General features: G+C 50.2%; 1 protein-coding gene across 3 annotated transcripts in view; it reads left to right on the top strand.

Annotated features, from left to right (window-relative positions):
- Positions 1 to 687: 687 nt before the first annotated feature.
- Positions 688 to 27427, top strand: part of Zfyve28 (zinc finger FYVE-type containing 28) — a 67210-nt gene continuing 40470 nt past the window's right edge. For all 3 annotated transcript variants that reach the window (XR_007340946.1, XM_048784046.1, XM_015481883.2), the window contains exons 1-5: positions 688 to 845; positions 11882 to 12019; positions 13726 to 13928; positions 14792 to 14881; positions 15679 to 15768. Coding sequence is in view for 2 of the 3 variants with exons in the window: in XM_048784046.1 (XP_048640003.1) it covers positions 11912 to 12019; positions 13726 to 13928; positions 14792 to 14881; positions 15679 to 15768 (491 nt within the window). In the remaining variant the exon portion in view is untranslated. The remainder of the gene's footprint in view (positions 846 to 11881; positions 12020 to 13725; positions 13929 to 14791; positions 14882 to 15678; positions 15769 to 27427) is intronic.

Below are 27427 nucleotides of genomic sequence, written 5' to 3'. Positions count from 1 at the left end.
TGCATCTCCTGTGCAGAAGGCCTCCATCCCTGTCCATCCCAGGGAAGCAGCCCTTGGTGTCGTGAGAGCTGCACATGCAAGGCCCGGGCAGGGGAGCTTCTCTTGGTGTCGAGGGAAGGGGTGCTGTTGCTAGACCAGAGCCCTGTGAGTGTGGTGGGTGGCGCCGCTGAGCTGAGCTCTCCTGCCAGGAAGCACTGGGGTTCCTGGCCTTGTGGAAACGGTGCTGAGAGGGCCGAGGGGCTCCTGGGAGAGCAGGGAGTGGCACAGGCGGCGCTGTGGCTGCATCTTTGGAGTAAGATCCATTGCTTACTCTGGCTACTTCCCTCAGTGGCCATCTTTATCATTTGTTTGGACAAATGATATGTCTTTTCTGGGAGCCATTTCATCTTCCCTTCCCTTCCCAGAACCCCTCGGCCACGGCTCTGATGAGAACCTAGGGTCTGGGGCAGAGCCTGGACCCCACAGCCTCGGGCTGCCCTCTAAGTGGGCCCCCCCAGGCAGAGCCCCTAAGCCCCAGTGGTCTGCTCCCCAGCTCTAGTTGTTGCTAGAGATCCTTGTGCAGAAATCTGATGTGAAAGCTAGCTACTGCTCAGTGCAGAAGGCTCTGGCCTGGGACCTCCGCCCTGGGAAGAGACCACCAGCTACTGTGTCCTCTCCAGTGATTAGCTGTCCACTCACTTTCCTGGTGTCTCTCTCCCCTGCAGCGGTCAGACCCACAGCTGCTGGCCCAGTTCTACTATGCTGACGAGGAGCTGAACCAGGTGGCCGCGGAGCTGGACAGCCTGGATGGGCGGAAGGACCCCCAGCGGTGTACACTACTGGTCAGCCAGTTCCGCTCCTGCCAGGTGAGCAGCCAGGGGTGGTGAGGGATGGCGCAGGCTGTCCTTGTAAAGACAGGCTTTGTCATCTGCCTACATTCTGCAGGGATGTTCTTTCTTGGTTGACCCTGGGGCTGTGGGGAATCAGAGCCAGGAGGAGGGTGTTCTTGGGCAGGAGAGTGTTCAGTAGGGGGCAAACTGCACTGGACCCCTGGGGAGAGCGGAGGTGAGGGAGGTGGGGAGGAGGGAGTGGCTGGCCTGGGCGTGAGCCTGCTCCTGGTGATGCAGGCATGCAGGGTCAGGGGCAACGCAGCTGCTTGCTGCTGGCTGCTTGCTGCTGACTCATGGCTGTGAGCTGCTGCTGCATAATTCAGATGGCACTGGAGGCTGCTGCTAAAAATACCTTAGCCAACCAAGTTTTCTGCCCCGAGTACTAGACACCCAGTGACCACCAGGATCTTGACGAAGCTTGGGAACTCTGTGTCTTCTGCCACAAGGTCTTGCTGGGCCCTAGATCCTGGGAGGTGGGGATGGTGTGTGCCCTCCAACAGGGACAGACTGTTGCTGTGTGACTGTGGCCCCTGCAAAGTGGCCAGCGTGGCCACACCCCAGGCTGGCTCTGGGTCTTCAGGGGACCTGCACCGATGATTGAAGGGTCATTCCTTCTCCCTGTTCTTCGTCCACTTGGCCTGCTCCAGTGTGAGGGCTTTTCTGGATAGCTCAGGCTCCGAGTGCTTTTTTCTTTTTGGTTTCTGAGGTTTTGAACTGGTCAGCAAGAGCCTCCATTCACCATGACTGTTCAGATGTTCCGATGGACATCCTTAGTTCCTCTGGGCTGACCTCCCTGCTCCCAGGAGTTAGAAACAGGGCAGAAGGTACCAGGGAGCCGCCTACAGAGGGAGGCTCCACAGAGGAGAGATGCTTAGAGAGGCTGATGCCCTGCGGCCCGCCTGGGAGGAACTGGGACGATTGTGGTGGCCTTTGGGAATGGCTGTTGTTCCCTTTACATGCCTCACTCTGAGCTGGGTGCCTTTTTTTTTTTTTTTTAACGTTTTTTAGTTGTTGATGGACCTATATTTTATTTATTTATTTATTTATATGCAGTGCTGGGGATCAAACCCAGTGCCTCACACATGCTGGGCAAGTGCTCTACTACTGGGTCTTCTGTTGAGCGGTTGGTGGTGCTGATGGCACAGTGTTGTTCTAAGTGAGTCTGAGAGGTGGCCCAGGGGAGGGTGGCCCCATCTGAGCTATGCACCAAGGTGGGGTGAGGACCAGAAGGGAAGACTCAAGGCCAAACCCTGACATGAGCACATGCATTCTGCTCTTGTCTCTGGCATCAGTGTAAGAATACTGAGGACGAGGAGGTCGCCAGACCCTCAGCACTGTCCCCTTCAAGGGTCACTTCCTCCTTCATGTTCTTCCTCTACTTGGCTCTAGGACTCTGCATCCCTGGCTGTCCTCCTACCCACTGGTCACTTCTCCTTCAGCTCTTCTGTGACCTGCCCTGCTCCCCAGCCACTTAGGTTGTAGCACAGGCCTTCTCCTGTCCTGTGTGGCCATGATGTCTATGCTGACCACCCCTGCACGTCCCTCTCAGTCTCCTCCTGCCCAGATCCAGGTGTGCAGCCAGGATGCCTCCCTGCTTCCCTGGACGTCTCACAGGCTCAGCCCCAGCATACCCCGGAGCCCCTGCTGCCCAGCTGTCCACACCTCTGAGCTGCTCTTGGTTTTCGAGGTCTACACCCCACGGCTCTTGCCAGTTAACCTGGTGCTTCCGTCTTTCCACAGTGTTCCAAGTGTATTCAGGTTTTGATTGACAGGTGCTAATAGAAATACATGGCACATTGATCTTATGAATGGAAACCTTTCTCTGGGATACAGGTCAAACCAAACTGCTTTTCCTATTCTCCTTTCTCACACAGCCACACGACACTTCCGACACCTGATGTGTGGGCTTTCCCACACCTGAGCGATTCTCTGGAGGGTCTGCAGCAGAGGCTGGCTGGGCACCTGCCAGCTCAGTTCCCTCCCGACAGGGCCTGGAGAGGGCATGAGGTCCGCAGGTCCCAGGCTTGCGGAGGGCAGAGCGGCACTGCCTTCACATCATATTGATGAAGGATGCAGGGCGAGGTCTGGGAGGGTCCTAGGCACAGGAGCATTCCCCGATGGAGCCGGGTGCCGCCCTCCTGGCATGCAAGGCAGCTCAGCAGCCTGGAGGCTCCCTGAACCCAGTCCCTTCTTTACCAGGGTGACACTGATTGCACCACTGGCCACGGGTGAGCAATTCTGCCTTCAGCCCCCTCCCTGCCTGGAGGTCAGGGTGAGGCTGAGCGTCTGGCCTCTGATCCATCTTGGTCTCTCTAGTAACCAAGCCAGTCCTGACGCTCCCTAGGGATGTCCAGCCAGCAGTCATCTCATTAGCATATGACACTTAACCATTCCAAAGTCCTGGGGTTTTAGGAACTATGTCAGGAGACTGGAAAACTGCACATATGTACATATACTTCTCTATATATGTGTATGCACACGTGATATACACACAAGTGTGTGTGTGTCTATTTTATTTATTTATCAAGACGGGGTATCCCTGCTGCCCAAGCTGGCCTCAGCTCTGTGGCTCAGATGGTGCTCCTGCCTCAGCCTCCAGTGGGGACTATACATGCATGCCACTGTGACTATGTTTCATGATACCCCTTTTTAAGTTTACTTGTTAGTTCTGGCAGGATTTTTTTTCCCTTTCTTGTAGATACCATTAGACTTTTTGTGTAGATAATTGTGTTTGTGTGCTTCTTCTTCCTGACTGAGGCCCTGCTTTGTGATGCATGCTCGGCCCTGCCCTTTGCCCGGCTGGCAGTCCGGGCACTGCCGTGGAGGAGGTGGCGCAGACCCCTCCTCAGTCACCTCGGGGAGCATGCCTGTGGAACCTGCAGGTGGCCAGCGGGTTTTTCAGTCCCCTTCTCAGGCCTGTGGTCTTCTCTGTTCATGGCCCTGGTGGGAGTTCTATCAGGGGGGATGCCGAATCTTCTCCAAATGCTTTCTCTGCCTATTGAGATTATCATGCGTCTGTTTTAATGTAGTAAATTGCCTTGATTTTCTTTCTTTCTTTTTTTTTTTACTTAATAAATATGGACTTTTTGCGTTATTATCCATTCCTTACCCAACAGTGGGGTGCAGGACGTGAGTACAGGGCCATGTCTGCGACGCCCACTGATCTGTCCCAGTACGACACTCAGGAATATCCATGCAAAAGGAGCAGTTGGATGACTGTCTTAAATTTTAATTTGTTTTTATTTATTTATTTATTTTTAATATTTATTTTGTAGTTGTAGTTGGACACAACACCTTTATTTCACTTATTTATTTTTATATGGCTCTGAGGATCGAACCCAGGGGTCCGCACATGCGAGGCGAGCCCTCTACCGTTGAGCCACAACTCCAGCCCTAATTTGTTTTTAAAATGTGCCTTATTTTGTTTATTCTTTCTTGTACACGACAATCATGGCAGAAACATTGGTGAGCCGTGCCGAGCTGCCAGAGTCTGGATACCGTGCCTCTGTGCACATCCAGGCTTCTCCCCATGGCTTTTTCTTTTTTCTTTTTTTTTTGTGGTGCTGAGGATTGAACCCAGGGCCTTGTGCATGCAAGGCAAGCACTCTACCACCTGAGCTACAGCCCCAGCCCTCACCATGGCTATTTCTAGAGTGAAAATTTTCTAGCACTTTAAGAAATTTTGGCGTTGTCCAGGCCAGTTCTCTTATTTCCCAAATTAGAATACTAAACCCAGTCAGGGGAGGTGACTGAGCCACAGTCACATGCAGTAAACAGAAAGCAAGTGTGGTCACTTGCTGGTGGTCTGAGTCTTGGTGGATCGGAGCACAAGAGGAGACTCTCATTCCTCAGGGGAAAGGAAACAAGGGGATCACCTGAGCCTCACAAAGGTGCCAAAGAGAAAAGCATGTGGTCTTGGTCTTGGTGAAAATAGATTTTTAAAAACACAGAAGGGGGCTGGGTGTGGTGGCGTACCTGTGATCCAGTGGCTTGGGAGGCTGAGGCAGGAGAACACAGTACGCTCGAGGCCAGCCTCAGCAACTTCATGAGGACAGGGATGTAGCTCAGTGGTGAAGTGTCCTGGGTTCAATTCCCGTGCTGCAAAAAATAAATGAATGATGGATAATTATTAAATAAGAAAGATAAAATACAGAAGGGCTGGGGATGTGACTCAGTGGTAGACCTTTTGCCTAGTATGTTCAAAGCTCTGGATTTGATAAAAAAAAAAAAAAGAAAGGAAAAAAAGCAGAAATAAAATCAAAAGAGAAGAGGTCAGAATCTACTAAGAAAGCGCAGCATTTGGGCTGGGGATGTGGCTCAAGCGGTAGTGCGCTCACCTGGCATGCGTGTGGCCCAGGTTCGATCCTCAGCACCACATACAAACAAAAGATGTTGTATCTGCCAAAAACTAAAAAAATTTAAATTAAAAAAAAATTCTCTCTCTCTCTCTCTCTCTTTGGAAAAAAAAAAAAGAAAGTGCAGCATTCAGATCACATCATGGTTCTCTATCCTCACGGGAACATCTGGCTCACTCTGAGAGCTGAAAATGCTCTAGTCACCTGGGCCCCATCCCAGATGTCCTTCCTTCCTTGGTCCAGGAGGAACCCAGGAATCCGCTGGTTGATTTTCAATATTAAAAGAAATGACTGGGCTGGGGCTGGGGCTGGGCTCAGTGGCAGAGCGCTTACCTCGCACGTGTGAGGCAATGGGTTCGATCCTCAGCACCACTTATAAATAAATAAAAAATAAAGGTCCATCAACAACTAAAAAATAAAGAAATTACTGGGATAAATCCACTTGTTCATGATACATTATCCTTTCCATGTATTAACTTCAATTTCCTAATATTTTTTTAAAAAGATTTCTTTTTTCCATTTCTGCAGCCTGGGGACTGAACGCAGGACCTTGTGGGTACAGGCGGGCTGCCTCTGAGCTGAGCCTGCCCCGTCCACTGTTTCTCTGGACTCGTGAGAGACGTGTTGCACAGCCTGCGTGGTTTGGGCATCAGAGAGTGATGCCCAGGGCCTTGTGCGTCCCGTGGTGAGGGCTCTCGGCTCAAGCCAGGAGATCTTCCCTGCTGTTGGGTTTTGGATGAGTGTGGGCAGGTTGTTTCTTCTTAAATGTCTGCTGGAGTCTCTTGGGAATCCATCAGACCCTGGAGTTTTTTCTGTGGGAAGATTTTGAACCACGATTCATTGAACAGATATAGAGGTTTTTCAGGTGTTCTTTTTTTTTTTTTTTCTTGAAGAGTTCTGAAAGCATCTTTCAAGAAATTTCTTCTAAGTTGTCGAATCTGTCCAGAGGACTGGCTCACGTCGATTCCTTTCGGCTCCAGCAGGTCCCCATGATGTCTGCTCGTCCTGTTGGTCTCCCTCTGGGCCACACTGCGGGATGCTGTCAATCTCCCCGTCTTCCCAGCGGAGCCACGTGGGGCCTCCTCGGCTGTCCAATGTTTCCCCGTGTTATGTTTTTGCTCTAGTCTCAACCACTCTTTCTTCTGTGGCTTTTGGGGTCCCTTACTCTTCTCTCTCCAGGTTCTTGAGGTGGAAGCTGAGGTCAGAGAAAGGCAGGCCGACCTTCGTGCAGTGCAGGATTCGGTGTGGGACCCTCCCTGGCTCCAGCCTGGCTCGCTTCCCATAGATCTTGATGTGTTGTATTTTTACTTTAATTCCTTCAAAATACTTTCTAATATACTCTGATTTCTTCTTAAACCCGTGAATTATTTAGAAGTGTGTTTAGTTTCCATATATTTAGAGATATTTCCACTGTTGATTTCTAATTCTACGATCAGACCGTGAACTACTTTTAACAGTACTGGGAATGTAACTACAGGTGCTCTCCTACTGAGCTGCATCCCCAGCCCTTTTTGTTTTTATTTATTTATTTTTAATTTTTTTATTTGTTGATGGATTCTTATTTTATTTATTGATACGTGGTGCTGACAATTGAACCCAGTGCCTCACACATGCTAGGCAAGCGCTCTACCACTGAGCCCCAGCCCCCGCCCCAGCCCTTTTTATTTTTTGAGATACGGCCTCACTAAGTTGCTGAGGCTGGCCTGGAACTTGCGATCCTCATGCCTCAGCCTCCTGAATAGCTGGGTTTTGACATGTGTCTCTACATCAAGCCTGGAGTGTGTATTTTGCATGACTTGAATTCTTCTTAAACTTTACAAGGCTTGTTTCATGGCCGAGAATCTGGTCTTTCCTGGTGTTGTTCCCCATGAGGACCAGGTGCATTCTGCCGTCTTGGATGGGACGCTCTATAAGTGCCAGCCGTGTCTAGTTGGTTAATAGCATTGTTAAAATTTACTAGGTGCTTGATGATTGTCCCTTTCTTTCTGTGTCCTAACGATTATTGGAAGAGGGGCCCTGGACTTGCCAGCCACAGTCAGGGCTCTGTCCTCACTCGTGTGGCTGAGCTCTGTTGGAGGCCCGGAAGTGCGAGGGGTCCTGTGCTCCCTATGCTCGAACCCCCCACAGCAAGTGGCTCTAGCCTCATGGGGTCTCTACTCCGAGGCAGCTGGAGGCTGCGATAGCCACTCAGGCCGGCCCTGGCAGGTGCAACATGGCACCTCTCTGACCGTTGGCCTGTGACTGTGTCCCTGCACGTGAGAGTCATACACAGCGTGTTACTGGGCTCACTTTCCTGGGCTTCAGGTCATTGTTGAATATGACCTTCCGTTCTCTGTCCCCTTTCTCCCTTCCTTCCTTTGGGACCCTTGACTCCACTGATTTCTTTGGTAAATTTCTTTGCATTCTTTCTGGTTTGGGATCCTGCCCTGTCTCCCTGGTGGGCCTGCTGGCCAGCTCTTTGTCTTATTATTCAGTGGTGGCTTTAGGTCACTTAGTGAGCATCATAACTTCAGAGGCCTCCCTGTGATGTCATGTTGCTTCTGTACGGTGGAGGACCCTGCCCTGGGCTTCCCCGTCCTCCTGTGGGGCCGTGTCCTGGGCTTGTCCATTTTGCTTTCACACACTACAGGCCAATGTGTCGCAGTGCTTTTGTTTAGACAGTTTTGGGGTTTTTTTCCTAATAAAAAAGTGGATAGCACTGAGTACAGTGGCCCAGGCTTGTGATCTCAGTGACTCAGGAGGCTGAGACAGGAGGATCCCAAGTTCAAAGCCAGCCTCAGCAACTTAAAACTTAGAGAGACCCTACCTCAAAAAACAAAGAAAGAAAGAAAAAAAAAAAAAAAGGAAAGGAACCTGAACCGTCAGGAAGGCTCTGTGTGTTGACTATGGTCGCCGCCAGAGGCCCGGTTTCCATTTGGCCACTTGTCTTCTCCAGAGGACTCCCTTTGGCATTTCCTGTCACTCAGGGCTGTCTGCTGCTCCTGGACTCTCCAGCATTTGGGTGGACGTGGGGTTTGGAGTCCAAGTTGGCTGCTTCTCCCGCCAGGTCTTCAGGGTGCCCTCCTCTGCACTCTTTCTGACACACCCAGTGCACTTTTTTGGTGGTGCCTCGTTCCTGTCACCTTCAAGATTTTCTCTTTGTCCTGCTGTTGGCCCTTTGGCGGTACCCTTCCTGGGACACTCTGTTGTGTGCTGGGCTCCTGGGCTCCTGGAACCTGTGGGTCTACCTATCGTGGTTACCTGCAGGTCTTGCCCTCCCCACCGCACGTCCTTGGGGGGGGGGGGTCACTTGCTGTTGGACCTGCTGAGATCACTGACGATCCCTGCGTCACAGTGACCGTTACCACTTTCATCTGTTCATTCTTTCCAAAGTGCCTGGCTGAGTCTCTTCATCCCAGACCTGGGCATTTTCATCTCTAGGAGTCAGTATTGGGGTACTTTTCATTTCTTCGTCGTCTCCACTAAACTTTGATCACATGGAGACTGGTTATGACCACTGCCTGGGTGTCCTGAGGCTGACCCTGAGATCTCGGTCAGGTCTGGGTTGATTTTGACTGTGGCTTCTCCTTTCCATTGTGGCTCATATTTTTCTTAATTCACTGCACACCTGGTCACTTTTCCTTGGACGCCTGACTTTGTGAGTTTCACTTGGCTGGGGATGACCACAGTGTGTTCCTGTGAGTACTCCTGAGCTTCGCCTGCAATGCTCGGTCACTTGGAAACCACTTGCTCCTTTGGCCCTTGTTCTGAGGTATTAATCAGTCCTGCGTTGAGGGCCGACTCCTCTGCATCAGGCAGGCCCTGCTGGATGCCCCCTCTGGCCCTGTGGCTCCTGCCCCCGCTCGGTCTCCTCCTGTGGGGGCTGCTCTCTGTTCCTGTGCTGCTAGGTCTGCACCAAGCCTTCGAGGTGCACCCTTGACCTGCGAGCCTCTCTCTGAGTGGAACCTCTGCTGCTCTGTCCTCTCCCTCTGCCATTCCTGTGCTGTGACGTGTGAAGCTCGCCTCCAGGGAGCAAGCCAGGCGGTTGCAGGGCTGATCTGCTGTCCTTCCTGATTCCTAGGGATTGATGCCTTGGCTGGTCCAGTGTCTGATGTCTGGGGCTGCTGTTTGGAGTGGGGCACATTTGTTCCTGCCCCTCTTCTTGGCTGGAGTGCTCGCTGAGCATGTGCAAGGCCCTGGGTTTGATCCTCAGCACCACATGAATAAAATAAAGATACAGCTAAAAAATGAATATTAAAAAAAAAGAAGTCCCAGCTGTGTCTGCAGAGGTGTCACGCATCAGGCGCTATTCCAGGCATGGGGACGTGTCAGTGCAGAAAAGACCCTGCCCTCAGCAGCCGATGCACTGGTGGGCCAGGCAGGTGGGCAGTGAGACCCAGCACTGCATGGGCTGCCATACATCTGGGCAAGCCAAGCCTCTGTGCTGATCCCTGACTCTTAGACCTGGCTGATGCTTACTGAACCCTCACTGTTGTTTATTCTCACCATTTGTTTACTAGTTCATGGAAATCTAAGAAGGGACCTTCCTATCCCAAAACCTCTTAAAAAAGGACTGGCAATCTCATCCTTGCTATTGCTTGGGTCTTTGTTTTTGTATTGTGAAGGCCAGGCTCTTTCCTTACGCAGCAGACTTTCCTTTAGAGCACACAGCTGTCTTGGTTAGAAGGCTCTGTTTCCCCACTCTTGAAGCCTCAGAGGGCAGAAGGGAGGGATGTCCAGGTCAGCGTCACCCAGGGTGAGAGCACCCATCTTTCTGGGCAGCCATTTGGCAGCATGTAATTAGAGCCCGTGTGTAGTTTGAACTCTTGACTTGTAATTCCATTGCTTGAAGTCAGTGGGTCCTGCTCCGGAACATCTTGCACCACAGTGCTGGCCACAGCCTTTCTGTTGGTGTGGACTGCATACTGCACATGGCTTGCAGGGCTGGGAGGAGTGAGTCCATGTGTTTCACAGGGTGGAGCCGTCCTTCAGGCACTGGGTTGGTGAAGAGCCATGGTGATGGGCTCTGGCTGCAGGGGTCAGCTGTGGAACGTGACATCAAGCACACAGGAAGAGCTCAGCTCTGCCCAGGAAAGGCTGGGGGAGCAGTCCTGGGAGAAAATATGCCAGCCTGCCAGGTAGTTTCACCAGGGTCATTCCCCTGCCTCTGTGCTATCTTGTTGGTTCTAGACTTCCTGTAATGAATGTGTGTGAATGATTTCATGCTTAAAAAGTTAAAGGAGGGGCTGGGATGTGGCTCAAGCGGTAGTGCGCTTGCCTGGCATGCGTGCGGCCCGGGTTCGATCCTCAGCACCACATACAAACAAAAGATGTTGTGTCCGCCAAAAACTAAAATATAAATATTAAAATTCTCTCTCTCTCTCTCTCTCTCTTAGAAAAAAAAGTTAAAGGAAAAAAATTAAACTTTCAATGTTCATGTAATTCTGTGGAACAAATGTTAGGTACTTAAAGAACAGGACAGTTTTTTTCTTTTCTTTCTCAATGCTCTCCAAAAATATCATCATCAAGAAAAGAACAGGGCAACTGTTTTCTCATCTGCACAAGCCTGTCGTGCTTTGCATTTTGAGTGCAAGGAGTAGCGTAAAACCACTCTGAAGGACCGTAAGGACAGAAGGTGCTGTGCAGCGATGTGCCACGGCCAGGACCGAGGCTCTGGTTTACAGACTTCCCCTCACACAGACCCCGGCAGCCCAGGACCATGGTTTCCATTTCGCAGATGGGGTCGGGGCCTGGAGAGGCCAAGGGCCCGCCACAGGTTGCAGGGCGTGGGATGGAGGGCGGCTCCTTGGTGCTGGCTGGCTGCACACATTGCTCCTTGTCTGCTGGCTCCACAGGGACAGGAGGGCTGCTGTCTGGGCAAAGGAACATGGCCTGGGGGTGCCTGGCCCTGAAGGGTCTCCTCCCCCTGCAAGGAGAAGACTGAAGTTCAGGGAGGACGAGGGCTTTGCTGGGTCCCCAGCTTGCTGAACCCCCAGATCCCACAGCTCTGACCTTTGCTGGGGCTGGGGAGGCCCTTCCCCTCACATGGTGGCCTCAACTCTACTCCAGGGACAGGCCAACTTGCAGCCTTCTGGGTGGGCTTGGTAAGGGGTGGCTTCATGTAGTGTCCCTTTGCGATGTCACTGCCTGGTGGCATTTTCACACAAGTAGGATTTGTAGGCTGCCACGTGAACAAAAGCAACACGGAGATGTAGCAGCAAAAATAGAATTTTGCGTGTCTGTCAGCCTAGCCGTCTGTTCTCCAGTTCTGACTGAGGAGAACCTGCACAGTGTGCAGAGAGGTGCGCAGGGGTGGGCCTGGTGCTGAGCCCACAGGGAGCCGTCGCAGGGGAGGGTACCACCTTCCTAAGGAACGGGCTTGCTCTGCCCTGAGCACCATGTGAAAGGCACCTCGTGCTGGGGACAGTTCCTCAGAGCCTTCAGATGCACAGGATCAGAGAGCAGCCTGCCAGTGGGGAGCCCTGGAGACACCTGGGGTCGCCCTGCCCGGGAAGCAGGCCTGGGGTGGTGTGACGTTGCAATGCTCTCACTACGCGGCAGGCGTGGGGGTTTCTCAGTCGCTGTCACAGCCCTAACCAGCAGTGGCCTGTGTGCTTTCCAGGGTAACACAGCCCAGCTGGATGTGGCAGTCACACACTTTCTCCTCTTCTATTTCAGGATAACGTGTTAAACATCATTAACCAGATCATGGACGAGTGCATCCCCCAGGACCGCGCCCCTCGGGATTTCTGTGTCAAGTTCCCCGAGGAGATCCGGCATGACAACCTGGCTGGCCAGCTGTGGTTCGGGGCTGAGGTAGCTGCGCCACCTGGGTCCCAAGGTCCTAGTGTTGAACCTCCTTATCCAGTCATTTCCCTGTGACCTGCCCCTGGGCACCTGCAAGTGCAGGTGTGGTGTCTCCTCCTAGGCCTGCCTGCCCAGGTTTGCAGATGGTGTGGTCGGAGCCTGTTAGAACGCACGGCCCTCGGAGGGGCTGGGACAGCCACAGACCTATGCCTTAAGACTGCACACGCAGTGAAGTTCCCAGTGTGGCTTTAATGAGATCCTCAGGCCCCCGACATCCAGGACCTGAAAGTGGTTTTTTTTTTTTTTTTTAACATTTATTCTTTAGTTGTAGGTGGGCACGATACCTTTATTTAATTTTTATGTGGTGCTGGGGATCGAACTCAGTGCCTCACGCATGCTAGGCGAGCACTTTTTCTCTGAGCCACAACCCCAGCCCCCTGAAAGTCGTTTTTTATCAATATCAAGAAGGTAGTTCTCCTCTTTCCCTAGCTATGGTGACAGCTGAGATGTGGATTCTGGGCGCCTCAACCTTCCACTTCTTCCAATAGCCCTTAAGAGTTTATCTTCATCTCCTGGTGAGGAAACTGAGGCACTGAGAGGAAGATGCCCTTCCCACGCCCCCAGCTTTGGGGCTTCCCGTATCCCTACTGTGTGGACATCCCGACTCCTGCCCTTGACTGTGCTCTGGAGATAGAGGGGCTTCACTGCCCTCTGTGCTGTCCCTGTCCTCCGTGCCATCTCTCCGTGTACCTCTGGATCCGCCCCACCCGTGTGCCCCATCCTCCCCCCTCCAGCCCACCCTTCCCCACCCCATTCCTCTGAACTCTCTGGCTGGCGCATCCTCCCGAGGTTCTGGTTGGGTGTGGGTGCCCCGGCAGGCTGCCCTCTCTCAGCCTCAGTGTTTGTCCTGTGGTGTGGGCCCTGGGGCAGCGGGCAGCTGTGAGGAGGTGTGAGAGGAGGTGGGAGAGAGGAGCTGGAGCCCACAGGCTCCACCCGCAGGGCTGACCTGGGAACCAGCAGGCTTCTCCCCACTCGCACCTGGGAACCTGCTTCTTGTCCTGAATGGTTGTTGCGGGAGGGGACTGGCTGGAGGACTGGTCCTGCTTTTTGCTGGACAGTGCCTGGCCTGTGGTGAGCATCCGCATTGCAAGAGGCCCTCCTGGGGGCGGCTGCCTCCCCACTGGCCTGACAACAGTTGGCAGAACTTTGTGTGACTGAGAGCCTGGACAGACGTGGGGTCAGTGGGCAGAGGGACTGTTGCCGGCCAGGGGCCGAGGTCTCCTCTCGGGTCAGGTTTTTCTGGGCCTGGAGCTTGTTCCCATGAGCTCCCTGTCACTTCCAGGAGACTGTGTGCACAGGGAGCCCAGCTCAGCCCTGCGAGGCATGCCTGGGCACAGAACTGAGCATGTTCTCTGGGCAGTCGTCCCTAGGCTGGACCAGGAGGGGACAGGAGTCACATCACCGGGTCCCCCTGACCTGGCTCTGTTGGCCCTCCCTTCTCGGCTTGCCCTTTAGGTCTGTGGGGGGACCATGCTGGTCCCAGTCAGGGACATTTGTTACTGCTGCCATGTTGCAGTACTTGACAGGGACCTCTGCAGAGGGGCAGGGCAAGTGCCAGGTGCTGGCCCAGAGGGAGAAGGTGGGCCAAATGCCTCGGGGCACACACTCGGTTCCTGGGGGCAGGGCCATTCTTGAGTGTGTTCTTTTGTCCTCAGTGCCTGGCTGCTGGTTCCATCATCATGAACCGCGAGCTCGAGAGCATGGCTATGCGACCGCTGGCCAAGGAGCTGACCCGCAGCCTGGAGGATGTTCGGGGCACCCTCCGTGACCAGGCGCTGCGTGACCTCAGCACCTACACAGAGAAGATGCGGGAAGCGCTGAGGCACTTCGATGTCCTGTTTGCCGAGTTTGAGCTGAGGTGACCCTGGGGGCCTGGGCATGGGGAGTCACGCCCTGGCCCTATGCGTCCTAGTGGGGGCCGACTTTTTGGGGTGCATCCTGATATCTCCAGCAAGTTCCATGTAGGGAGGAACGGCTGGGGAGTCTGGTGCCGACTGGTGGTGTGGTTAACTTGGGGCTCTGTAGGGGACGGGGCTTTCCAGAGAGGGGATGTAAGCAGAAATGGCACAGGTGGGGTCTGGGGGGTCAGCCACCGTGGGCCTCCAGGGGAGAGGACTTGGGAGAGGCCCAAGGCGCCAGGCACATTGCACAGTGTGCACAGACCCGGTGGTGCTTGTGGTGGGCCAGAAAAGGTCAGACGCAAAAATCCGCATCCCAGGTGGCAAAGGTCGTGCGTCTTGTGATGCGCAGCCGGGCAGTGACGGGGTCCGCCCTAGGAGGTTTGGGTTTGGGTTTGTTTTCTTTTATCTTCCCTAAGGGCGTCGGTGGTTGGGAAGGAAAGAGAATGTTCCCTTGGGAGAAGGCCGACTCTCTGCCCCGGCCGTCCTGTGAGCCCTGCGCCTGGCCAGGCTGGCTCCAGGCTGTGGAGGTCCACATGGCCTGACCCACCCAGGCAGCTGGGGTGGGCAGTAGTGGGGGCCAGTCATCGAGTGGCGGTGATGCCCCTCACACGGGCAGGGCCTCGGGGCTGAGAGGCCTGGAGGAGGCCTGCCTTGGTAGGAGCTAGGGTTTAAACAGCACCGTGAAGTCGGGCCTGTGTAGTTGTGAGGCTGATGACGTGGTCACCTCCGGAGCTGGGGTTTCAACTGAAGGCCCATTTGGGAGGCCAGGCAGCCTAGGACAGTGCCTGGCCTGTGGTGATGTGTCCTGCTGTGTCCGCAGCTACGTCTCGGCCATGGTGCCTGTGAAGTCCCCCAGGGAGTACTACGTGCAGCAGGAGGTCATCGTGCTGTTCTGCGAGACGGTGGAGAGGTAGGACGGGCTGCCCCTCTGCCCTGCTCCGGGCCCAGGTGGAGGGCAGCCCTGGGGGTTGCGCCTAGTTGGGAGATGCCCTTACCTGCCACCCTCCCACCGCGGGCTGCTCCTTGCTGGTGGGCAGAGGCCTGCCCTCCCACCTGTGGCTGGCCCCATGGCCCCTTTTCTCTGGGCCCAGAGGACAGGTGTTGCAAGTGAGGCCGTGCGATGGGATGGACGCGGGAAGGTGGGCACGGGCTGACATCCAGCCTCCTTCCCTCCCTGCTGCCTCCTCACAGCGGGGCCTTGTGGGCTTCGGCCTGCCGAACACGGCTTTGGGGGTGAATCAGGGCCTAGTTCAGTAACTCAGGGTCCCATTTTCTGAAGGGACTCCAGGGCCAAGATCTCACCTCCCGTAGTTTTCCAAGTGACTTGCTTCGGGGACGTTCAGGTTTGGCATGTCTTCGTCCCAGGCTTATTCTTGGCGCGAGCTGTTTTGAGTTCCTGGTGGAGTGGCGCCTTTGTCTGGATGACCGTGCCCTGTTCTGCTGGAGTCAGAGGCTGCTGCTGGGTGGCCACTCCTGCTCTCTTCACCCCTCCTGGAGCAGTGGTGGGAGTGGACAGATGGCAGATGAGGCTCAGCGGAGCCCGCCTCTCCCTGACCTTTTCCTCTAGCGCCAGCCTTTTTGCACGTGCGAGGGTTTGGATGGCACAGGTCAGCCTCCGACCCTTCTGCTGATGGAGGACACAGGTCAGGGTCAGGCCCACTGCCCCCCTCATGGATGCCCCACTCCCTCCCTTTCTCCCTTGGCCAGGGCCCTGGACTTTGGGTACCTGACCCAGGACATGATCGACGACTATGAGCCGGCCCTCATGTTCACCATTCCTCGGCTGGCCATCGTGTGGTGAGTGCCCCCTGCCTGGCTGACCATCAAGTCCCACGGTGCCAGGCCCTCTGGGTGTTGGTAACGGTCCCTATGCTGCTCACAGTGGCTGCTCAGCTGCCCAGAGCTGTCCCTGGGCTAGCCTGCTGTTTCCTCAGCAGCCAAGGAGCCCAGTGTCCTGAGCACCTCTCACCTCGCTGGTGAGGGAGAGAGCACCCGGCCTAAGCAGTGCAAGACGACAAGCCCCGTCACCCTACATTGCAGAGGTGAGGTGGACAGCGCAGGTGCTCACAGCTCAGGGGAGGCAGACACAGCACAATACCTAGGGCCACTTGGGCTGCCCTTGGGGCACAGTGACCCTGCGGAGGCTGGCTTTGCAGTGACGGAGTGCGAGGCCCCTGGGTCCCACGGGGGTGTGATTGGTTGTTGTAGTAGTCTGTGGACTGACAGAGAGGTGGATCTGCTGGGCACTGGACCAGCTGGGCATGCTGATGGGGATACCTGGTGGGGAGCCTTCCCACTGGCCAGGGTGCATATTGGGAGAGCAAGGAACTCATGGCCAGCCTCTGGAGCCTTGTGGGGGCTCAAGGACGCCCAGGCAGCGCCTGGGACTCTGGGCAGGAAACGCCTGGTTACTTCTTAGTCCTTCGGAGATCCTGGGGCCAGGAGTAGAGCCCAGGAGTTCTGGGGCTTCCTGCACCACTGCTCACCCACACCTGGACTTGTGCAGCGACACCCCTTCCCTGTGCCAGGAAGAGGAGGAGGGACAGATGTGCCATGGGGACCTGTTGGGCTCGCAGCCAGCAAAGTGGCCCTGTTGGCAGCTGGTGCAGAGCTGGGCACAAAGCAGGGGGTGGGCAGTCCTGGGGAAAGGTGTCCATTGGAAATGGTGGTCAGGGCGGGGGCAGTGGGCACAGAGGCCAGGACAGCTCTGGCTCAGGCTGAGGAGAGGCCCCATCGAGGGCCCCAGGGCATTCTGGAGCGCAGGCACACGCAGCAGGGCAGAGGACACACAGACCTCCCTCGGGGGAAGAGGGGTACAGAGTGGGAGTGTGGGGAGGGTGCACAGGACAGGATCTTAGGCCTGCAGGGATAGAGATGCTTCCCTCCCCACAGGGACAAGTCCTCCTACTGTCCTCCCTCTTCCCTCATGAAGTTCTCTCTGTTCACCAAGTTAGTGAACCTGGGAGGCAGGGCTGGGGCACATCACACCGAGGACAGCACTGTAGAGTCCCCTTCCTAGGAAGAGCTGGGAATTTCCCTTCACCCAGGGACGTCAAGCTGGAGGGCCTGTCAGAGGTCCCCGGAGGTCAGTGCCGGGTGGCTTGGAGGGAGGTGCCCTCCTGGGGAGACGCAGTCCTGCCCTGCTGTGCAGAGCCCGCAGGCCTCCAGATCCTGTTGCGTGGTATTCTCTCTGGGCTAGCTGCTCTCTCTTGCAGATTCATTTTGGTGAAATGGTGAACAGCCAGCACCTTGGAGTCAGAGCCTTTATTCTGCCAGCCAGCAGGGACGGGTCTGTGAGTCTTTTGACACTGCAGCTCTGAGGCTGGGCGCCTTTAGCCAGCGGCCAGCACAGGCTTCATAAATGAAGGTTCGGCTACGTGAGAAACCCTCAGGGAGTTTGAATTAAAGAGACAGGCTCTAATTACCTTTAAACCAGCTCCAGGACGGCTTCTCGTAGCTCCAGCCTCCAGCCACCTACTAATGGTAGCGAGGTTTACTGAAGAGGCTAGCCAGAGAGAGAGAACACGCCAGGGAGTGGACTTTTATTGGGGAACAAAAAATTCTGGGGAAAATCCCATCCAATGAAGATTAAGGGGGGCAGTGTCCCAAGGTCAGGTGCGACGATTGGGTCTTCGGAGTAGTGGCCAGACACACCTCCACATGGACAAGCCCTTGGACCTGAGAAGGGTGGGAAAAGCTCTGGACACAAAGATGTGTCTAAGTGCCTCTCGCCCAGCCAGGGAGGTAACTTGAATCACGTGCAAGGATGGCCTCCCACAGGCACTGCCTTCAGGAAGCACCACGAGTCTCCCTGTTTAAAACGCCCTTGCAAGAGCTTTGGAGTCGTGCAGCGCTCAGTGCCAGCCAGCACAGGGCACCGGGATGGGGTCCAAGGGTCCAAGGGGTCCTAGGAAAGCTGCAGAGCCAGCCAGGCCAGCTGCCATCCTGGGCTGGCATGTCTGGGGTGACTGCACTGACCTCCCTGCTCTGTAGGCTGCGCACCTGACCAAGCAGGGCAGAGGGAGGGCTGCGGACGTAGCTCAGCATTCGGACACTTGCCTAGCATGTGCAAGGCCCTGGTTCAAACTCATGGAGGCCCCCAAGGCCTCTCCTAGGCAGCACACTAGTTTTAAAATAAACACCAGGTTTCAAAAGCTCCCCCAAGTACACTGTGTTTCTGGGTTCCAAACTGGAATTTGTTGCCCACATGTGTCCAGCTCTTTATCATACTCCCCATTGCTGCCAGTGCCCAAGCACAAGCGGCTGCAGGACACTGGCCACTTCTCTCTGACCAGCCTCGTGATCTGTCCTCTTGTGAGTGGTCAACAACCCAGCCAAGAGCCCTCATCCTGGGAACAGAGCAGGGGCCAGACTGCTGTGGGCAGGAGCTTTGTGCTGGACGGTCCCCTCCTGGAGACACCATCATGAAGTCCCCTGGGGCCTCAAGCTAGAGAAAGGGCCTGGAAAGGACCAGAGGGGATCCACAGGAGAGTCGGGGTGCATGCAGAGGAAGAGCAGGTGCTGGTGGCTCAGGAAGTGGATGCAGGTGCAGGAGGCTGGATCCCAAGGTGGGAGGTTCCCCACCTTCATTCACCGCTGTGCCCACTGCTGGGGCAATGGGCACAGAGTCCAGATGGCCTATGGAAGCTCAGTGGGCTTTTGTAGAACTTTGGACCTTGATCTGACAGGGCACCAATATGTATTTATAAAGATCATCCTGTTGAAGGACTGGATATTCAGAATTAATGGATAGATTAAACATTATACTCTAGTCATTGAAATGATGTTAGGGAAAAATCCTGAATATTGTGCAAAAACATCTCCAGCATATTAATACAGAAAGTTGCTGTGTATCTACTCTACAAAATTTCTTTCTTTCCACTTTTTAAACTGGTGCATTATGGTTGTAGGTAACAGTGGGATATAGTGTTACATATTCGAACATGCAACTGCGTAATAACGTGATTTGGCCAATATCATTCCCCAGTGTTTCCTCTTTCCCTCACCTCCTCCCTTTCCTCTGCTCTCCTGATCCCACTCCAGTTTCCATGAAATCCCCATCTTTCTTTTCCTTTTCCTCTCTAGCTCCACAGAAGAGAGAAAACATACCATCCTGACCTTCTGAGTCTGGCTTATTTCACTTAACATCATGGTCTCAAGTTCCATCCATTTACCTACAAATGACACAGTTTGATTTTTCTTAGTGGCTGAACAAAACTCCACTGTGTATGTATAACACATTTTCCATGTTCATTCACCCATCGATGGGCACCTAGGCTGCTTCCATAGTTTGGCTGCTGTGAATTGTGCTGCTATCTTGGCCACGGCCTGCATTGGGAGGGAGTAGGTAACTGTCGGAGGTGTGGGCCTGCTGCAAATAAAGGCTAGAAAAGTAATTTTAAGAAATAAACATGGGCTGGCGTTGTGGCTCAGGGGTGGCACTCTTGCCTAGCAAGCGCGAGGCCCTGGGTTCGCTCCTCAGCACCACATAAAAATAAATAAAGGTATTGTGTCCATCTACAACTAAAAAGTAAATATTAAAAAAAAGATATAGGGCTGGGGATGTGGCTCAAGCGGTAGCGCGCTCGCCTGGCATGCGTGCGGCCCGGGTTCGATCCTCAGCACCACATACAAACAAAGATGTTGTGTCCGCCAAATACTAAAAAATAAATATTAAAAAAAATTAAAAAAAAAAATTAAAAAAAAAAAAAAAGATATAAACACAAAAGACGAGAAGTATATGCTCAAAGCGGGGACTTGACTGGTGTAAGAGACCTGACGGGTCGGATCCTAACAAAGGGAAAAGGCCACAAATGCTTTATTTATAGTGAAACACATCAAAGGGATTCAGTGAGGAGCTTCTTTAAGAAACAGGTTGAAAATGGGGAAAAAGGTTGTTTGGGGCTTGGCAGGTTACACCTATCTCTGGGTGGCTGCAACAGTGGTAATTTGATTCATTTTTTTCTGATTTTTTTATTCCTTTTATTTCCTTCTCTTACTTAATTGCGTTGGCTAGAATTTCTTTTTTTAAAATACTTTTTAGTTGTAGTTGGACATAATACCTTGATTTTATTTATTTATATATGGTGCTGAGGATCGAATCTAGCACCTCACACATGCTGGGCGAGCGCTCTACTGCTGAGCCCCAGCCCAGCCCCTAGAATTTCTAATACTGTGTTGAATAGGAGTGGTGAGAGGAAGTATCCTTGCCTTGTTCCAGATTTTAAAGGGAATATTTTCAGTTTTTCCCTATTCACTATGATGTCATCTTGGGTTTGTCATATATAGACTTTATGATGTTGAGGTAGGTTCCTTCTGTCCCTAGTTTCTTCAGTTCTTTTTCTTTTAATTATGTATGGGTGCTGAATTTTGTCAAAGACTTCCTCTGCACCTATTGAAAAGTAAACAACTTTTGTCCTTATTTCTATTTATCTGGTGAATCACATTTATTGATTGGCATGTTAAACCATCCTGGCCTCCCTGGGATATAGCCAACTTGGTCATGGTGTATAATCTTCTAAATATGTTGTTGAATATGATTTGCTAAGTTTATTAAGGATTTTTGCATCTGAGTTCATCAGGGATATTGGTCTGTAGTTTTCTTTCCTTGATGCATCCGTATCTGGTTTTGGTTTAAGGTGATACTAGATTCATAGAATGACTTTGGAAGTGTTCTATTCTTTTATATTGTGTGGAATATTTGAGGAGTATTGGCATTAATTATTTAAAGGTCTGATAGAATTCAGCTGAGAATCCATCTGATCCTGGGCTTTTCTTTTTTGGAAGCCCTTTTATTACTACTTCTATCTCCTTGCAAGTTATTGATCTGTTCAGGCTTTCTGTGTCCTCTCAATTCAATTTTGGCAAGTCATATGTGTCTATAAATGTGTCCCAATTTATTGGGGCCTAAGTTTTCAAAATTGTCACTAATGATCCTCTGAATTTCTGTGATGTCTGTGGTAATTTCTCCTTTTTTATCTCTAATTTTATTAATTTGGGTATTCTTTATTTTTATTTTGGTTATTATGGCTAAGGGCCTATCAATTTTGTTTATCTTTTCAAAAAATCAGCTCTTTGTTTCATCAATCCTTTGTATTGTTTTTTAAAAATTCTCAGTTTCACTGATTTCAGCTCTAATATTAATTATTTCCTTCATTCTCCTAGTTTTAGAATTGGTTTTTTGTTTTTTAAGAGCCTTGAGATGCACCACTCGGCTGTTTATTTGGGATCTTTCTGATGTTCTTATTCAGGCACTCACACCATGACTTCCTTTAGAACTGCCTTCGCGGTGTCCCAGAGTTCTGGTATGTCGTATCACTATTCTTTTGAGTCTTAAGAATTTTTAATGTCTCCCCTGATTTCTTCTTTCATGCTTTCATCATTCATAAGTATATTATTCAATCTCCACGTGTTTACATAGTTTCTGTAGGGGTTTTTGTTTATTTTTTGGGTGTTTATCTCTAATTTAAATCATGATCAGATAAGATTCAAGGAATCATGTCAGTTTTTGCTAACAGTTGCTTTGTGGCCTAAAATATGGTCTGTTTTGGAGAAGGTTCCATGAGCAGCTGAGAAGTGTTTGGATGTTGTTGTGTGAAATATCCTATAAACATCTGTTAAGTCCATTTGATTTATAATATTTTTCAGATCTGAAGAGTCTTTACTGAGTTTATGTCTGGATGATCCGTCTATTGGTAAAAGATGTGTGTTGAAATCACCTAGTATTATGGTTCTGGGGTCTATCTGAGTATTTAATTTGAGTAGTGTCTGTTTTATGTAATTAGGTATACTAATATTTGCAGCACAAATATTTACAATTGTTATATATTCTTGTTGGATTGTTCCTTTTACCAATATAAAGTGACTTTTTTTTTGTCTCATCTGATTGATGATGTCTGCTATGAGAGTAGCTACTCCTGCTTTTTGGGGGCTCCATTTGCATGGTATATCAATTTCTATTCTTTCACATTCAGCCTGTGGCTTTCTTTGCTTGTGAGATGAGTCTCTTGCAAACAAAATATAGTTTGGTCTTGTTTTTAAATCCATTCTTCCAGCCTATGTCTTTTAATTGGAGAGTTGAGACCATGCACATTCAGTGTCATTATAAGAGAGGTTTATTACTTCTTGCCATTTAAACTTATTTCTAATATTTAATTTGATTAAATATTAGATTATTAAATATTAGATTATTTGCTTAGCTATGCTTCAAATGAGATTTGTCCCTTTGTGAGCAATGGGGTTTGGCTTTAACATTTTCCACGAGGTAATGCCAGCTTAGTAGTCATGAATTCTTTCAGTTTCTCATTAACTTGGAAGGTTTTTATTTTTCCTATAATCCTGAAGAATAGGTTTGCTGGATATAGCAATTTTGGTTGACAGTTCTTTTCTTTAAGGGTTTAGAACACATCATTCCAAACTCTCTTGGCTAAAAGCCAAGTTTTGTGCTAAGAATTGGAAGTAATTCTGATTGGCTTGCCTCTAAGTGTGACCTGATATTTTTTTCTTTTGGGGCTTTTAAAATTCTATCTTTATTTTGTATGTCAGGTATTTTAATTATAATGTGTCATGGAGAAGTTTTTTTATCTTGTTTATTTGGGGCTCCAAATGTCTCCTGTATCTGAATGTCCATCTCATTCTCAGGGTTTGGAAATTTTCCAATATTATTTCTCAGAAGAGATTATCTATGCCATTAGCCTGCATCTTACAACCTTCTTCAATTCCAGTGATCCTTAAATGCGGGTTTTTTTTTTTTAAATAAATATTTTTTAGGTGTAGATGGACACAACACAATGCCTTTATGTTTTAGGTGGTCCTGAGGATCAAACCCTGGTCCTGCCCGTGCTAGGCGAGCGCTCTACCGCTGAGCCACAATCTCAGCCCCAAAATGCGTTTTCTTAATGTTGTCAGAAAGTTCTTGTATTTTCTGGTTGGTTACTTATTTTCTGGTTCAAGGCCAGCCACTTTGTCTTCCAGCTCTGAGATTCTGTCTTCAGAATGGTCTGCTCTATTGGAGAGATTTTTCAACTGAATATTTTATTTGATTTATTGCCTCTTTCATTTCCTATATTTCTGTTTGGCTCTTTTTCAATATCACTATCTCCTTATTGAATTTCTCATTCATATCCTGTACTGATTTCCTTAAATCATTTAGTTGTTTTTCTGTGTTCTCTTGAAATTCATTGATCATTTTTTTTAAATATCATTTTTTTTTTAGTGATGAACACAACATCTTTATTTATTTATTTTCATGTGGTGTAGAGGATCAAACTCAGTGCCTCACACATGTGAGGCAAGCACTCTACCACTGAACCACAACCCCAGCTCCTCATTGATCATTTTTAAGGAGTCTTTTGAATTCTTTTTTTTTTGGTAGCAGGGCTTGAACTCAGGGGCCACACCCCCAGCCCTATTTTGTATTTTATTAGAGGCAGGGTCTCACTGAGTTGCTTAGCACCTTGCTGTTGCTGAGGCTGGTTTTGAACTAGAGATCCTCCTGTCTCAGCCTCCCAAGCTGCTGGGATTACAGGCCTGTGCCACCATACCTGGCTAGAGTCTTTTGAATTTTTTATTTGATATTTCATCCATTTCAATATCTTTGGAGTCAATTGCTCATGAATTATGAGCTTTAGGAGGCATTATATTACCTTTTTTCCATATTTCTTGTATTCATGTGTGGGGGTCTGTGTGTCTGTTGGGCTGAATTTCTCCTCCACTCTTACTTGTGGGCCTCTTTAGGGTACAGGTTTTTCTTGCCCAAGTGTCCTAGAGTGATCTAGATTGAGACCCTTTGTAGATGTGGTATTCACAGGTTTGGGGTTAATTATCTCTCTCTTCATTGTAGAAATATATGTCCAAGTGTGGGACCCGAGGGCACTTCCTAGCTGTTGCTACTTGCAGTCTGGTCATCAGCCTGGGGTTCTGTCTTTTGTATCTTCGTATTAAAGTGTTACTGAAGTCTGAGTGTGGTTTGTGTGGAGAAGGTGCACTGTCTGTTGGCTGGTTTAGTTTCCAGCTGTCTCTCTGTGTGAACTTGTTCATCCCTGTACCTTCCCAGAATCTCACAGAGAGGGGAAACAAACAATAGCAACAACTGAAGAAACAATATATGACATTAAAATAAATACCCAGTGGGACACCTGCAGCCCCAACCACCACATAACAGGAATGGCTGGGTCAGCAATCGCCAATAGCAAAAATACTACGTAGTCTTGAACCAGATGGTGTTGGACAGCAGGTGTCAACAATCCGCAGTACTAACAAAAGCCACAGCATGAGTGGTGGCGAAGGAGTTATGTAAACCAAAGAGTTCTAAAAGATGGGAAGAATATACTTCATTAAGATAAAAATGTGATAGGAAGGTAGAAGAAACTTTAGAGTATTCAAAATGTGACAGAGAAAATGCAGAAAAGATGTAGTAATTGATGCTTATGAAGAAGAAAATAGAAAAAAGTAAAATGAGCAAGAAAGAACACGAGAAACAAACAAAACAAAGAAAAAAAAAACCCCCAAATAAACAAAACCCCTTAACTTTCAAAAGACAAGGGAAAACAGCATCATTAAAAAATGCTAAAAACAAGATAAAAAGAAATATATATTATTATGTATATTTATATATAATACAAACATATATAACATATACATAATATAAATATATATATTATAAATACACCTAATTATTTGTGATTATATGTAGATAATCAAAAACTAATCAACATAGCGAGAACACACACACCCACACAGGAAAAGATTCTTCCTAAAAAATGAAAGAATTTTCTCCACTGAGGTGGTCAGACTGGGAGGCACTGTTGAGTTTTGTCTAGAGACCAGATCAGTGCACTCCCAGGGTGCAGCTGCTGCAAGTCCCAAGAGGGAAGTTCTGGTGATAGGGATCAGGACTAATCAGCCTTTGGGACCTTTGGGTGGTATCTGTTCTGGAGAGGTTAGACCAGCCCACCTTAGGCCTTCACAGATGCCGGGCTCTGCTGGGAGTCTGGATCTCAGGAGCTCCTGCGGGTTCTACCTGAGGGACAGGTGAGCCACTCCTCTCAGGTCCCACACGGTACTGCCCAAGACGCAGTCTTCCCAGGCTTAGTCCCTGAGCGTCTGTCCCATCAACAGGTCTGGGTTCCCAGCCCTCTTCAGCTGGTCACCTGAGCCCCCAGGCTCCAAGGGAAAGTGAGCTGCACTCTCCTCCTTTCTGACTCGCGCTCCCCTGGGTACAGTCTTCTCTGTGCCGCGTCACTTGTGTTCTGCTAGGTACACCCGAGGCCACATTGTAGGCGCTTGCCAGGACAACAGGGCAGTGTTGGCTACGCGCTTCCAGCTCCCGCAGCAAGCTGCAGCGAGGCTCCTGGCTCCACTCTCTGCAGCAGGTTGGGAAACAGGGCGCGTGGCCAACCAGTTTACTGTGCCGCCTCTGGATCCCGCGTCCAGGCTGCTGTGGGATCTGTAGGTTTTCCTGTGCCAGATCTGTCCATTGTGCTTCTCTCCGTGGTCCCCTCACCTTGGTGAACCAGCCTTGCTGTGCTGCAACCAGCTTGGCCCAATGTGCTCTTTCTTATTTGAGGGGGTGGGGTACTGGGGATCGAACTCAGGGGCACTAACCACTGAGCCACATCCCCAGCCCTTTTCTGTATTTTATCTAGAGACAGGGTCTCTCTTTTGCTGAGGCTGGCTTTGAACTCATGATCCTCCTGCCTCAGCCTCCTGAACCTCTGAGATTACAGACATGTGCCACTGCCCCCAACGTGCTCTTTCTTGTTCTTGGTTTAATGCACCGAATTTCTGAGTCTCTAAGAGACTGACTGTCCGATATTGAATTTGAGTGAATTCCCTCTTTCACCCACCTCACTGAGAGCAACACTCCCCCTGCTTGGATCCCCAGCCATGGAGCCACTGGAAACGCAGCCTCCCTCTAGCCTGCCATCATGTAGCTCCACCGTCTTTACTGTACATCTTCAAAATTTCTTAACAGATGAAGCTTGTGGAAACAGAATGCAAAGCACTAAATTTCTTCCATTATTATGGTAATATAAGAATAACATAAAATCTATCATTTTAAAACTTTCTGGGTGTACAATTTAGTGTCATTGAGGACATTTACATTGTGTGCAACAGTCACCACCATCCTGCTCCCTTCTCCACAGACACTCTGTCTCCGCTAAACTTTCATTCTTCTCTCCCTGGTCTCTGATAACCACCATCCTGCCTTATGTCTCTATGGATCTGATTATCCTAGGGTCCTCCATAAGTGCAATCACATTTTATGACTGCCATATTTCATTTAGCATAGTGGCCTTAAGGTTTGCCCATGTTGTCATGTGTCAGAATTTCCTTTTTGAGGCTGAGTAATAATACATTGTATATGGTTAAGTGTTCTTTTAAATATGAGATTTCCAAAACATTCAAAAGAATAAAATACCTTGGGATAAATTTAACCAAGGAGGTGAAAGACACGAATACTGGAAATCACGAGGCATTGGTGAAAAATGGAAGATCTACTAAAATGGAAAGATAGCCCACGTTCATGGATGGGAAGACAGTCTAGTTGGGATGGCAAGACTCCTCAAATTGATCTACAGATCTTATGCAATCCCTATCAAAATCCTACCACCCCCCCCCCCCCCCCGTTTGCATAAATGGAAAAGCTGTTCCTCAAATTCAGATGGACTTCAGTGGCCTGAATGAGCGTAAGAATATCAAAACAGAAAAACAAGGTGAGGCGCTGGCTTTAGGGTAGATTGAAAACCAGTGGAATAGAACTGAGAGTCTAGAAACAAATGCAGACGTCTGTGGCCAGTTGACCTGGGCACCAAGACCATTCACTTATGAAAGGACATTCCCCTGCTGGGACAACCAGATGGTCTCATGCAAATAACAGAGTTGGACCCAGAGATGGCTAGATTTATGTCTCAACTTGGCAAGCCTTCAGTACCCACTTAGATGGCCAAATACCATCTGGATGTTGTTGTAAAGGCGTTTTAAAGATGAGATTAACATTTAAATTAGTAGACTTTGAGTACAGAAGATTGCCCTCCACACTGTGGTGGTCCTCATCTTTAAGTTGAAGGACATAGGGAAATAGACTGAAATCCCCTGTGTGAGAGAGCATTCTCCTTTAGAAGGCTTGGGACTCGCGACAGTGTCAACTCTTCTCCGAGTCTCTAGCCTGCCTGCTGGCCTGCCCTGCAAATTTTGCCAGGCTCTCTGGCCTTGTCAACCAGATCCTTAAATTAAATGCTCCTCTCTCTGTCTTTGCTCTTCATTTCTGTGACCAAATTACCTGATACAAACAACTTAGGAAAGGAAAACTTTATCCTGGCTCATTGTTTCAGTGGATCCAGTCCATAGTCAGTCAGCTGCCTTGGTCTTGGCCTGAGGTGAGCCAGAACATGAGGATAGAGGGCACGGTGGAGGGAAGCTCGCAGGAGGGAGGGAGGGAGAGGGAGGGGTGGTC

The sequence above is a fragment of the Marmota marmota genome, unplaced genomic scaffold (assembly GCF_001458135.2).
Source record: "Marmota marmota marmota unplaced genomic scaffold, marMar, whole genome shotgun sequence".
NCBI classification, from domain to species: domain Eukaryota; kingdom Metazoa; phylum Chordata; class Mammalia; order Rodentia; family Sciuridae; genus Marmota; species Marmota marmota.
The sequence above is the reverse complement of the archived record's forward strand: the minus strand, read 5'-3'. Positions and strand labels throughout refer to the sequence as shown.